The following is a 14,683-nucleotide window of genomic DNA, read 5'->3' as shown; positions in this document are numbered from 1 at the left end:
CAGTAAAAGGCTGAAATTAATGTACCCTGTCAAACAAACACATGACTTCATGGTATCTCTGATTTATAGATGTTAGAATTATTAGGAGCATAAGACATTGTCACAAACAATTTTATATCAAAATCTTTATGCACTGGCGTTTTTATAGCAATTTTCAATAATTTCAGCTACCCTTATGTCAACCTGGAGTAATTCTATTGACTTTTACAGAATCACTTCAGGTTTAGGAGCAGGTCTGTAATACACAGAAATTGTACAGTAAAATTTCCACTGTATACAAAGGAAACAGATGGGGGTCCAGGTGCAGATGGTGAACTCTCTGTTACCTGAGACATTTCATTCTTTTTTCTGTCTTACAAATGATGTATCATAGCTAAAATAAACTTACAGGCTCTGTGCAGAAATTAGTGGTTGAAGTCTTTGACTCAGTGTTATGAGAAAGCCAAACCATGATGATCCCAATGGTCCTCTCTGACCTCAAAATTATCAATCTCTTACTGGTAGAAAAAGGCAAAAAAAGTCATCAGAAACATTTTCATCTCATCCAATGAAATAAAATGAGTGAGTAATTCTGAAATAAATATGGGGAAGAAGAGAATAAAAGCTTGGAATTTTGATTCAGGGCAATATAGAAACTGTAGTATTGAATAGAGAGTGCGGAGGCAACCAGTTCTGTCATTGGCATGCACAGAGGCACTTACTCATCTAAAGTCTGAAAATCTGGTTTTCCTGGGAGATGCATGTGGTGGAGCCTAGGCAAAGGTATGTCTATATATACATGCGTACGTACATACATACATACATATGTATATATATATATATGTGGGGAGCACTGCCAAGCGAGAAAAAAAATGTGACTATCATTGGGAAAGCGAGGCGTGCTCTGGAGCAACCAATACTCAGTCAGTGTGCAAACTCCAGACAATGCACACCCCTTGGGTCCCCTGTGCCCACCCAGACCCAAACCCCTTGAAAATCACAGCAGAAGTGCTGCTCTGCCTTGCAGGGGTCTAGGGAAATCACACTGGGAAGTGCAGCTGTGCAGGTGAGAAACTGGGAAAACCCTGGAGGGCACTAAAAGACACTGTCCCCTTCCCACAGGCACTATTCCCTGCCAGGTCACAGGAAGGTGAGCCCGAGCAGGCACAGCAACAACTCTGCTATTTCAGGATTTCTGCAGCCAGGGGTGAGCCTCAGGCAAGAGGATGGGCCAGCCCTCCGCCTGCTTGGCAGTCTCAGGACGGCACAAACTGGCCAGAGTGGGAGCTGGGATGTGGTCAGGGCAGCGCTCCTACGGTGTGTGCCACGTGTCGAGCAAGGGGTAAGGAGCTGAAGCTGCAAAGCGCTCCGTCCCGGCAGCAGGCAGCCAGCACTTTCCGTATGACCCAATTAGCCACTCCGTCGGAACAAATCAATAATGGCATTTTCTGAAGACAAGCAGGCAAGTGCTGCTGGCTCGGCACTGCGCTGCATGTGAAAACACAAAGGTGTTAGCTCTGCAGAAAGCAGCATCCATCCCTGGCTTTGTCACCGCAGAGAGGGCAAACGTGAGGTGTGGCCAAGAGCCACTAGCCACCGTGGCACGGATTTTCTTCTCAGGGGCATGCTATAGACAGATCAAGTTCAGGGCTGTAGTTTCAGTAAGGCAGGCCATGTAGTAATTACATAAATGTAAGAAAGGGGAGAAAGCAATAGCAACCCTGTCGGGCTGACTCAAACAACAAGGAAAAGGTAGAGCCATCTTCTCAGGTTATATTAATAAAACGTCCTGACTGTAGGAACTCATCAATGCAGAAAAGGATCCCAATAGTGTGCGGAAAGACCTGGGTGTCACTGAAGTCTGAGGTAACAGAAACAAGCCTGAGTCCAACAGTGAAAGTGCAGGACATCATACTTCGGGGACTGATTGAGGATACCCAGCGTTATTTATCTGGAACCTTCTTTTAGTCCATTGATCACAGGATTCCTCTGAACCACAAAGTGATGTCACCGAGAAAAAGGCACACACTGAGCTGTGGGCACCTTGAAGGTTAAGCAGTACTAAAGCAGGTAATTTTAAGATTTAATCTTTGGACTTATATATCTAATGTAAATGGTACAAACCCCGCTGATGTCTGAAACTTTCAACGTAGTTAAATTGCAGGTAAGTTCTGGTAGGATCCACTGTGTTAGGTGGGCTGGACTGTGCACACTGAATTGTGAACTGTCCCCATAATCTTACTCCTTCAGGAGACTGAAAGCTGATGTCACATATTAAAAGATTGTCTTTACAAGCAATTACAAGACACTCTGCGGAGTTTCAGGAAAATAATTTCCACATTTTAAACACCTAGGAAGCCAAAATAAGAACCCAAAAGAATCTTGAGAAGATGCAGCCAGCATGTTGCTGCTGAGATTTTGTGAGCTGTTTTCCTGCAGAACAACCCATATTTAAATTATACACCTCAAAGACGGGGAAAATGGAAGACAGCTATTCTTGTTCTCATTATAAGGCTAAACTTATCAAATCCTGAAGAAATCTTCTTCATCTGGACTGACAGGGAAACACCTCCCCAGCACTACAGAGCAGGGCAAGGAGGGGGGGTTATGTAAAGACATAAGCTAAAATGTTGCAGTGATGGGCATCAAAACGCGTATCACACAACAATGACAAATGAATTTTTGTCACTCAGCTTTTCTTTCTGATCCTCTCACCATTTGAGTGGGCTGCAGGCATGTGTCTCCTGGCTCTCCGAGCCAGCAGAGCATCTCACTTACATCTCAGTAATCAAAGGAGATTTAGAATCTATCAGGTTGGGCTCGCTCCTTCAAAACCCTCTCAATGACAGTGCCACAAATCGGTAGCTTTCAGGAAGACGGCTGCTGCCAGTGTAAGCTTTGATAATAGAAATGGCAGCTGAAATTTAAACTTAGACATTTCTATTACTCAGAGGAAAATGTGCAGTCACAGAAGGGTTGCTCATCATCTGAAATTTCAAACTCCTGCATGTGACACTGTGGGGCCCATTTCTCATAGCCACAAGGGCTTACTTTAGAGTAGTTTTGTGACTTTCTGGGAAGAGCCCGGCATTGGTACAGGAGCTGTAAGCTGAGCTGATCATCACCCTGAAATACCCCACTGGGATCAACAGCTTTGGGGTTCTGCTGGAGACCAGCCTCCCTTTAGCCTCTCTGTCATGACAGATGAGTCCAGACCGATGTGAGTACCCAATGCATAGAATATGGTCCAGGATCCTCAGCTGACAGAGAAAGTGTAAAGGACATGCAAGGATTGTGTAGGTTCACCGAGCCATGCCCTTGAGAAACATACATACATATACTCCCCCTATAGTCCCTTTTTATGCATCTCCTTTCGCATCATATCCCCTGCTATTGCACCAAAATCAACATGCATGAGGAGGACGGCATGTTCTGGCAATGTTGCCAAAGGGGCTGCTAAATTCCAGGTCAGCCAACAACTTTAAAGAGAAGCAGGGCACATCATTGTCTTCTCCTGAGAAGCAAAATGTATATACACATTCTCTTTGTACATACTAAAATGTTTAAATATGTAAAAATATGGATTATAATTAGAGGAAAGTTAGAATAGATTTGAATGTTTAGCGTACCCTTGGTAATTCTCATTTCATTTCTGCATGATGCCCTCCACACAAAAAGATACTTCACTGTAATTGTGCCCTTTCAGTGCAATCATGTAAATTTTGCTCTTGTTTGCCTTGTTCTTCCTTTGCCAGCTCTGCTGTGGTTATCATGGCCATCCTGGAGGGAAGGAGGTGAAGACTCCCATGGAGCTGGATTAAAGATGCTGGGAGTGAGTGGGGAAGTTTATTTCTAAGTCCCACATGGCTGCCCTTGATACAAGAGCTAGTACGCTGTAATGCCCACAAGTCTATATTCAGGGAATGGGGATTTCATACTGACCTCCAGGTGAAATAATTTCTTCTGCAGTAACCTATGTGTTGATCAAGAGATTTTTTTTTTGTGGGTCCAGACATCATACGTTTTTGCAATGGGCATCATTACAAATGACAGACTTTTGGGTTGTTTAGTGGTTGCTTCCTCATGGCTCTGTTCCTTATGGAGGGATTTACAGCTGTGCAAATCTATTAGGGTTTTGCAGGAAAGCAAATGCAAAGCTCATCACACAATTACAATTTCTGCTGTTGAGCTTCTTCCTATTTTTGTGTATTTATTATGCCAATGTATTTTGAGTCTTTGAGTTGGAGCCCCCTTGCATGCACACATTTTCCTCTCTACAAGTCTGATAAAATTGTTCACTGCCTGTATGAACTTGCTTCTTGTTTGGACCTTTTCAGCAGCAGACCCTTCAGGCCTGCAGGCAAAGGTTGCAAACCATTGATCAGGGCTACGCACAGCGGAACAGCAGTGACCTGCAACAGCAGCTTGTCAAAGCCTGGAAAACACTATTGACAAAGCTAATTAATAGATTTCTCTACTCCACGCCTTCTAAAAAACAAAACCAGAACTCCAGAACGAAACACATTTACACACTATTTGACGTGTTTACACTAGTCAGTATTTGCATATCAGCTGATACTAAGAAACCCATCTACTATATTGATATTTCACTTTCCAGGTGTACTCTGCTTGTAGGTTTAACTAATGCAACGCTGAGAATAGAGAAGGACTTCAAAGAAAAAAAAAACGTATTATCCATGCCACCCACACTAATCCACAGGTCATTTCAATGAAAGTGTTCCTTGAAAAAGATACAAAAAAGTCCCTAAAAGTGTTTATCAAAAATGTCAGACTGCTTTTTTGTGTTATCCCGGTGTCTGTTTGGATAGTAGGGCTTGATGATAAAGTTTTCTGACCCCTTGTTGTCAGCTCCTCAAGGGGATGATCAGTGGGTAAGACTTGCTGGTAAGCAGATGTACCAACAGTGAAAAAATTTCTGCAACAGAACAGCAGAAATGAATGTTTAGCAGCTGATTTGTGCCCACCTCCTGACACAGAGTCCTTCCTTGGGGCTTTTTTAGAACAGCCCTTCCCTAAGGACAGTTTTGCTTTGAAACTCTCTTCCCCTCAACTGAGAGACTGGGGATCCCTCCTGACAGCTGGATGTGAAACAGGAGCCTGCTGAACTCTGCAGGTCTCAGCCGGCATCGGAGTATGCTGTATCAAGGCTGGACGGTCTGGAAAACATTAACTAGATATGGTGTACGAAGCCAAGAGGTAAAGCTGGTAGAAAGGGGCGAGGGAGAGAAGGAGATAAAGAAAAGTGTTTCTGTGAAGACTTTTCTTTGTTTCACACCAACACCTCTCACCGTACAGAATTTTTCAGCCTTTACTACTGGCTGCTCTGGGGAAAACATAAATCTGCCATATCACACCAAAAACAGGCAAATAACTATTTTTTTCTGTCTGAATACATACAATTACCTATCTTCTCTTTCTCTGGTGCCTCTGTCTTTTTGGATTTTTAAGAGAACTGCCTGGCCCTCAATACTTGCTGTACAAATCAAACCAAGCCATTGCCCACGCACACTAAGAAAATCCCCTGTCACAGTCAGAGGACCTAAGATTTGTTCTGTAACATTCCCATGATTCAGCTGAAAGAAAGAAAAAAAGAGTCTTCTGTGTGAGAAAGGGTTTAATTGCTTTGGTTAGAAGAATTAATCTAGAGAAGCACAAAGAATACAAAGAAAGGGAATGGCTCTTGTTGGAGACTGAATTTTGCTCTTGGATATGCATCTGTAACTTCTTCTGAAGTTAACAGCGTATCAAAGGCAGGATTAGGCCATGGGACACTTGCATCATGAGCCATGGATCCTGACCAAGGGTGGGAACAAAGGCCATCTCTAATAAGCTGCAACAAGTACACGATTAATTGCCTACCTGCTCCATTTCCGTAAAGGTGCTCTGCTCCTCGTCTTCCTCCTCGATGTCTGACTCACCCACAGCAATAGGAACACAAATGGACAGGTCAGGATTGGTCATAAAATCATCATTGTCTGTAATTCCTAGGTGTTTCTCCCCATTTTTATTCATCCCATCCTCAGCATGGTTCTCTTTGTGATTCTCCATGTCTTTGCCAAGCTCAGCGGCTGTGTGACTGTTCACACAATTGTTAAGGGCACCTGTATTCTGGGCAGCAAGCTTCATCATCGCCTTCTTTTCAGCCGTCGTCTTGGGGTGCCGGAGGACGTTGCAGCAAAAATTCCACATGGTGTGTTTCACGTACTGAAGACCCCTGTTGATCCTAGCAAAAGCAAGCTGCAGGTTGTTCATCTCCCCATCCTCATCTGGTGCTGAGAGGTTGTCAGCGCTGAAAGAGCTTAGCAGCAAGGCAAGGAACAGGTTGAGCACCTGGAACGAATAAAGTTAAAAGGAAATCAATGACCCTTACATGTGGAGGATGGATGTTTGGTCTTGGAAGCAGAAGGGTCCGAGTCTCATCTCATCTGTGTCACCGTAACACCACCATCGTTCGTGGAACTATGACTAATTATAGGTGGTTGCAGTAGGAAAAGGAGGTCTGCAGGCATTTCCAAACACATATTTTCAGGTGCAGAGGCATAGCATGGACAATAGCACACTCCAACATCCCCTTTCCCCCTCCCACACCCCAAAATACAGAAAAGAAAATACAAAGCTCAGAAACAGAATATGGGATAAAATTTCCATTGGAAGCTACATAGTGTAAATGTTCTTATAAATGGTAGTATAATGAATTTCCTGTAATTGCCAGTATTCCATCTTGGAGAAAATCACTAACTGCAACCCCAATTGACATCAAGAAAGGTACTGGGAAGAATTTTTTTTTTTTATGAGAGTGGTGAGGCAATGGAACAGGTTGCCCAGGGAGGTGGTAGGTGCCCCATCCCTGGAAGAGTTCAAGGCCAGGTTGGATGGGGCTCTGAGCAACCTGTTCTAGTTGAAGATGTCCCTGCTCACTGCTGGGGGTTGGACTAGATGACCTTTAAATGTCCCTTTCAACCAAAACTAATCTATGATTCTATGATAATGTTAAACAAATGCATGGCACAAACCAAATATTACACTCTAAGCATTTGTATTTATTTTCACAGATAATCTTGATTTAAATATCCTCTGGGACATGAAGAAAATCTATTGTGACTCTGAATAAACACCTAAGAGGTCACACAGTTTCACAGTCTTTTCCCACCAGGCAAAAGCAAGCCATCACAAACTGGATTAATGTGGCCAGCTCTGAGCAGGGCTCACCCGCAAGAAGCAGGCTCGGTCCTGGAAATGCTGCTACTAGTCAGGAAAAAAACTATTTGAAAAATTTCACAGGTGTGTGAGAAGATCCAAACTGAACTGGAGACTGTCAATTGGCTTTCTCTTGTTCCTGCAACTTCAGAACTGTCTACCTTTGCTGGTAGGGCACAGCAAGATTAGACACAACTAACATACTTGGTGATTTAAATCTCTTTTAACCTTCCCTCCCCCAGTAAATACAACTTTATCAAATAAATAAAGCCGCCGCCTTCTAGAAGGCTATTCCCGGTAATATATCTTGCAAGCTGATCACCGCTTGCTGTGTGCTGGACATTACACCTGCTCGTGGTCTGAGCAGGAGTGAATTACAGCTTTTGGGCTGGATTGACAAGGGCAAGAAGCTCATACCAGATGTAGATGCCTGGGATGACAGGAATGGGGCAAAGGTGATTTAAACCGATATCAGCTAAAATATATTTACCCCAAATACACTAAGAACAAATTTCCTGGTATCAAGTCATGTGCTGCCTGTACAAGGTGGGTGGGTGCCAGCTCTGTAGCATTGCAAGGGGGAGATCAGTGCTGCAGCACTTGTGCCATTTTAGCAATAAAATGGACTTTGTGAGGATATTTTCTCCGTGATCTCTTAATGCTACCAGAAATACTTGTAGGTCCTCTGGCTTCTGTCTTTCCGATAGTATTTTAAATTTATAAAGTCTGCTAGACCAAAACAAACAGTACAAAATGTACTTATATTTAACTGGACCTTACCAAAGAGCCATAAGCTTTTGCTATCATCCCCCCACCCTATTCCCTCTTATTTCAAATATTTAGAATAGATGAGCTGGAATTTTGAAAATCTGGCCTTAATCACTCTAGAGACACTGCATTTGAAGTGGCCTGTCAGTTCTGCTCTGTAAAGTACTCTTTGCAATCACTGTGATTATAAATGAGAGCAGTTGGTAGCACAGCAGATGCCCATATCCACTACAAACTACTGAATAAACCATTGCTGCACTGAGCACTATCCTGCTCTAAAGTGAGATTAAAACTAATTGTTTCTTAGCTGGTCCATCATACTGGACTGTCACTGACAGCTTGTGTGGGTCTCCTCTTAATCATTGCGGCACTCTGGTATGAAACAATCTATTATTTCATATTCCAGTCGGAGGTATTACAAGTGATGTTGTCTGATAGGTAGTTGAAAACCAGAGCACTGGACACACTGCCGAACAGGTGGGAGCCCATCGGTGAAGGAGTTCCTGGGAGAATCACTTTAGCCATTTTCAACCAAGTTTGATAGAAGTATGGGGTCTCAGAGATGACAAGCATCCTGAAAATAAGCATATGTCTAGAGAAGAGACACTGCCCAATTCACCAGTGCAGACAGAGCTTGGAACAAGGTACAGCATGTCTCCTTCCCAGTGGCAACCTAGGGACATGGGAAGGAGCTGGAGGAAGAGCGGGAATAAAGAAATCCAGAATAAAAATATTCTGAACTTTATAGGTTCAATTCAGTTACCTTAACAAAGGTATCTACTGTTTTTGAGATTTTCTGAGACATCTGCACCAGACCTACAGGAGATGTGCGTCCTCCTAAAGCTCCAGCTATCATCCAGCCAGGGCATGACAGTTGCAGCAGGCAATCGACTGGTGGTGGTTGGGGAACTGAATCACTCTTCAAGGATGGCAGCTACCTCCAGACCCACACACCAAAGCTTGAGGGTCTAATGGGGTATCTAAGCCCTGTTTCAATCAAAAGAAAATAATCACGTAGACAACAGAGCCTGATCAAATCCAGGTGCCCACCTTTGGCTGCATGCATCTGCCAATATGCAGTCACCTAGGGCCAACTGACCCTAGCATGCCCAAGTCATCTTGAGGCAGGTGGCCAACAGGACACACTATTATGGGAAACCTGTGTCCAGTTGGAGGCCAGAATGGATAGCTTACAGTATCCCCAGTGATGCTAAACAAAACTGTGTCAAGCCCTAGAACTCTTCAGACTTTAGTGGTAGCTCAGATGTCTTCTCTGTACATGAATAACTTTACGTAGGTACCCAAATTTTGTTCTGAAGCTGAATTTCCTGCTATATTTCATTCATTCTGCTGTTCACAGAATACCTTGGTTGAAATGCCTTGTTTTACTTTTCTGTGTTTATTTCGGATGTCAAACTACAGTTACATAAGTTTATCCAGATACACCTGCAGGTGTATATAATAGGTGGTAACATTCTTAGTATTGTTATTTACCATGGATTATTAAGGCAATGTTGTTTGCTTCCCAGAAATGCAGCTGACATTTTGCACAAAGAGCTATTTGCACTTCATGCTTTTAGCCAAAAATAAATCTCAAATATAATTCTCTGCTTCCTTTATAAGCAGGTAACCTCAGAGTTGTATTGCTGGACGTTCAAACAGAGTGAACTGCTGTATAAGCACTTTATGTTTACTTATTCCCCCCATTTCCCTGTACACTGCATTTTCCAGAAAAATGTGTGCTCAACCCATGACACACCACATTTCCTGTAAAAGGTTACTAATAATATCCAGTTCTCCTGGTTGCTAGCGCAATGCTTTCAGTTTAAGTAAAAGCAAACTAAAGACTAATTCAGTTTTCAAAAGCAATGGCAGATTTGTAAGTCAGTATGGATCCCCTTAAAACGAAAACTGCTTTCCAGTTACACGGAGCAGCCAGACTCTGAAAGTGGGTCGGTTTTTTGGTCTTTGATGTAAGGAATCAAATGACAGATGCACTCAAAGAAACCCCAACTCCTTTAGCATAATGATGTTAAACATTTACCCTAATGACAATACAGCATGCTTTCACAGACTTTCTCACTTTTAATGCCTTTCCAAAGCTAGTGACTCTGGTTATGCTGCTATAAACATATATATCATACCATATAAACTTCCAGCTTAATGTCAGGTGCCTCCCTGAGATGCTTAAGCTGGAGGGGTTAGGATGTCTCTGTGTGATGGAGACAGTCTGGCATCCCAGGAGATGCTGAAGAGCTGAATGATCTCTGGCAGTGGAAGCATAAGCTAGGGTTTAATATCTTGCAGCTAGATTAAAGTTAGGACACTTACTGATGCAGGCCAAAATAACTAACATAGAATCACAGAGTATCTCAAATTGGAACAGACCCACAAGGATCAAGTCCAACTCCCTGCTCCTCGCAGGACTATGTAAAACTAAATCTAACAGCATCATCCCATGACTTGTCAAACCCAGCCAGGTGTCCAGAAAGTGCTTCTTGGCGTCAGTCTGGGACTCCATGCTCCAGGCCAGTGGTGGCCAAACTTTATAACCAGGCAACCTTTACCAGGTTAGAGGAGAGCTCGGGATGTTTCAGCCCCAGCCTGAGCAGAGCTGCAGCACACAGGTAGCAAGCCTGGCATTGAGCAAAGTGCTGTGCCAGTTCTGTGGCTGCAGCAATTGAAGAGCACAGAAGCATGAAGCCATGAATTTAATTGCTGGCTCCTCAGCCATGGGGAGAAAGCAGGCTGCTGGAAGGACCCCTCCTCCCCAGGGAGTCCTAGGCAGGGGCTGCTGGTGGAGGCTGGGACCCACATGTGCTGCCATAGTGGGCTGTAGTCGGAATACCTCAGCTCCATCACCTCCTTTTATTTTGGCCAACACAGGACAAAAGCAGACCATTTCATTTCAGATGACACCTTCTCACCAAAACCTCCTTGAAAATATTTCCACAAACTGTTGCTGAAGTTAAAAGACACTTGGAGCAAAAGTGTCTGACTACTCCCTCATTTCCCTTCAATTCTTGTACTTAGCTTGATTTGGGGAAAATGAAGGAATATAGATCTTTATGTATCTAACCTTCCACCTGTCATTCAGTCAAACAGCATGCAGCCCTGCAATCCTTCTGCACTCCTGCAATCTGATTCAGCAATGCATTCACTGCCCTGCACCCTCACTGGTGTCACCCAGACGGAGGGCATTTGGCACCCCACTCAGCACTGTGCCAAACGTCGGCTGGAAACCCACTGGAAAGTCTAAGGCCATTTCTTAGCTGATTGAAAATAATTCTGGTGGGGTTTTTATTTAGCTAGGAGCAAGAATGACATTGCACCTGCACAGGTTCAGTGGCAGGTTTAAGCCATCCCCAAGGTGAGGTCCTCAGCTACTGGTCTTCTTTGATTGCAGAGGATCTCATACGAGCTCACCCATACAGCTTCTCCTGTAGTGGAAACCGTCTTGACCACACACTGCCAACAAAACAAGTAACTTTGATTTTCAAACCCCTGATCCTTTCCCCTGTACGAAATTTAAATGAACTTTCACACTCAGCAGCCACTAAGGCCAGACATTCTCATCTATCTGCCCAGACCACACAGGACAAACCCTAGCAGGCTGCAACTGAAGATGGGGTCACTGCTGTAAGGGGGAGGTTCATAGAGCAGAGCAGTTCAGAAGCAGCTCTCCGAGCACTTGTTTGCTTGTAAACGCACAGGACACTTCAAAGAACCGCAGATGTGTACCGTTCTCTCATCTGAGGGAGACAGAGGACGGGGAGGACAGCTACAGGGGACTTACATCACCTGAGGGTGCTTCTCTGTAGTAGAGAAATCTCCTAGGAGCCAGCTAAGAAGGTTTCTCTATAACAACAGGGTCCAGAGCAGAAAACATGCCCCATCAGTGAATTCTGTCATGCAAAAAAGAGAGCAGTTAAACCCAATTGTATGCCTGTGGCAGCCCACTGTCACCGCTGTCACTCAGCTGCACAGAAAAGCCCAGACAGCACAGCACAGTGAGGCACCTGACAGGATCACCAGCTACTCATCTCATACTTTATTTTGTGGATAAAACAGGACCCATACACCTCAGCCTATTCAGACCCACTTCTCTGGCAGTGCCTGTTAAACACAGACCAGCAAGAAGCTCTTCAAACACTCCCTGAGCGGTGGAAAAAACTGATTTTCTTCTTTCCTGTTTGTTTTCTGATGACAATGGACTTCTGCACTGTTCTTTGGCTAGCACAGGTGGGAAAGATGCAGTTTTCTCTTTGGAGGCCTTGATGACTCCTAGCAAGCCTAACACAATATGTACCAATTATTTTATTTTGTTTAGTGTAGCAAGATCCATGAAGCTGCAAAGAAAAACTGCTCATAAAGGGGCTTTCACTACATCAAGGAGATGTTAGATCTCAGTTTAAGACAGAGACTTGCAGTAATAGGTCATCTGGCCCATCCCTCTGCTACTGGAGGATTATCCCTTTCCTTGGAAGTGTATTTTCCAGTCCTTTGTACATTTTCATCCCAGGGCAAAGTTTACCAAGGGGGAGTACTCCTGCCAAAAGCAATTTACATGATCAGTTATTTTCTATATTCCCTTTTCTATTTTTTCGGCTATTTGTGCTTGGATAAGAAGCTTATACCCTCCCAGCCCAGTTTCTCTTTATCCTGTAGTCAATCTCATAATCCCATTCTCATAATATCTTAGTTTCTCGCTGACAAAATGATCATGATACCCCAGGTATGGCATGAGGTCCTTGTGGTCAGGGCAAGTGGGAGAGGACACCGGTTGGAGCAAGGTTGACCTCCTTCATGCTCCTTGCCCCAGATCAGCTAGGAAAACACACCAAAACGGGGACATGGATTCCCTCTCTTGCAGCCATAGAACTTCCCAAGTGGACTGTGCTTGATCCTACAAGGCAAGCTAGCCATTGTGGATGAAATGTTTACGGAGCACCATGGTACCAGTTTGTTGCAAGAGGAACTTTTGCTTATCAACTCCATGTTAATCTGTTTGGTAAAATAACTGATCTGTCTGTTTAAATATAAGAAAATGCAATATAATAAAAATAATGCACCAAATTCAGCCTATTTCCCATGCAAAATCTGTCAACTACTTTATGGTGGCAATGAGAGTGGGTGTTCTCCACATAAAAGAAAAAATGGAAGTAAATATGGTGGGAATAATTCTTTCATATCCATCTACTAAAAGTGGCTATAATTTCAGTGATTCCATGTGAATGATTTCCATTTTCCCTAAGACAGACGAGAACAAGGCCTGATTTTCCCCAAGCTTCACAGCTACCACGTGCATCCCCTGCCTGTGCAGAACAGTGCTCGCAGGCAGTGGCTTGAGAAGCACAGCCTTGGGCACGGGTAGCACTCACACTGCCTTCAGGGGAGGCAAAGGCATCCGGCCTTCTCTTTGTTGACAGGCTAGGTCCAATCCAGATGGTCAGAGGAGCCTGAGCCCCATGTGTCTCATCCTAAAACTGATGGCTGCACAGGTGAGATGCAGTGAAGGAATCAAAGTGCCTTTTCTCCCCATTGACTGTGAGGAATGGGTAGGGTGCTGGCACAGCTCCAGCTGTCTTCATGGTAGACTCCAAAAACCAGTTGAGATGAATGCGTGAGCTTCCTCCCCCCCAGCCCATGAGTGGGTTTGTGGTATTGACCGTAAGGCTACGAGTCTTGCTGACTGTTCTCCACTGTGGGTATTGACACTATGTTTCCCTGCAGTTTCAGTGGTCTCCTGCACAGCCGGTTGCCCTTAAGTGGTACAAGGCAGAGAAGGGGTGCTGGGCAGCAGCTGTGCTCGCCCCTGTTTGATGGTGTGTGCATGGGTGGGGGGAACAGTCACCCTTGCTTCAGAGTTTAAAGGGCATGTATAATTGATGGGGCAGATTCCTCAGCGCTGTTCTTGCCACTTTACGTGCTCCTTGAGTAATGGAAAGGTAGATTAAGCCCATTAATTATGCTTCACAGCACCTTTGTGTCACATTAGAATTCTTTGAGCTCATTCTAAGCTGCCACTCTTCCCTCCCTGCATTCTGTGGAGCCATAAGGCTGCACTAGCATCGGGGCATGTCAGACCTGGCATAGGTACATCCCATCGAGAGGGGGAGGCAGGCAAAGGGCACCAGCTGAACACTGCTCTTGCTGCCAGTCTGACACTGGACCACACAATGAAAATGCCCCTCCAAAGGGGGTGGCTGAACTGGGAGGGGAGGCTGGTGCTTCCACAGCTCCTGTCTCGCCAGGACCAGCCCCTAGCCTCTGCCTCTCCTCACCGCCAGCCTCTGCAGCACCCCACAAGCAGGCACAGCGAGGGGCCTATGTCCATGTCACTGAAACACAGACATGAGGCAAGCCACGATGCTTCTTACCACAACCTGGTGGATTCCTCATCCTGCCAAGTCTTTTTCATGTGTTATCCACCTACATGGGTATTAGCAAGCACACAAACTGTGCCACTCCGAGTGCTGGTCAAGAGCTACTGAACTGAATTTATATTAATTTTTTTAGTTGATGACTTTCAGTGTTTTTTGAAAGTAATTTCCTTAGAAGTATCAGAAGATGAGTGTCTGGAAACCAAGTGCTTCCTCAGTCACAAAGTCCTATATGAGAGAGAAGGGTGGGATGGTGAGTGAAGGCAGATAAATTCTTCCCACTAGTGAAGCCACAGCATAAAACCAAACATGTTCCCACAGGCTTTTCATCAGAT

The 14,683-nt window shown here is 44.4% G+C and overlaps 1 protein-coding gene across 3 annotated transcripts in view; it reads right to left on the bottom strand.

Moving 5' to 3' along the window:
* Nucleotides 1-14,683, bottom strand: part of LOC119147250 (sodium channel protein type 5 subunit alpha-like) — a 217,113-nt gene that overhangs the window by 67,097 nt on the left and 135,333 nt on the right. For all 3 annotated transcript variants that reach the window (XM_037385963.1, XM_037385960.1, XM_037385962.1), the window contains one exon: nt 5,860-6,330. In XM_037385963.1, coding sequence (XP_037241860.1) covers nt 5,860-6,330 — 471 coding nt within the window. The remainder of the gene's footprint in view (nt 1-5,859; nt 6,331-14,683) is intronic.

The sequence above is a fragment of the Falco rusticolus genome, chromosome 4 (genome assembly GCF_015220075.1).
Source record: "Falco rusticolus isolate bFalRus1 chromosome 4, bFalRus1.pri, whole genome shotgun sequence".
In the NCBI taxonomy this organism is placed as follows: domain Eukaryota; kingdom Metazoa; phylum Chordata; class Aves; order Falconiformes; family Falconidae; genus Falco; species Falco rusticolus.
The sequence above is the reverse complement of the archived record's forward strand: the minus strand, read 5'-3'. Positions and strand labels throughout refer to the sequence as shown.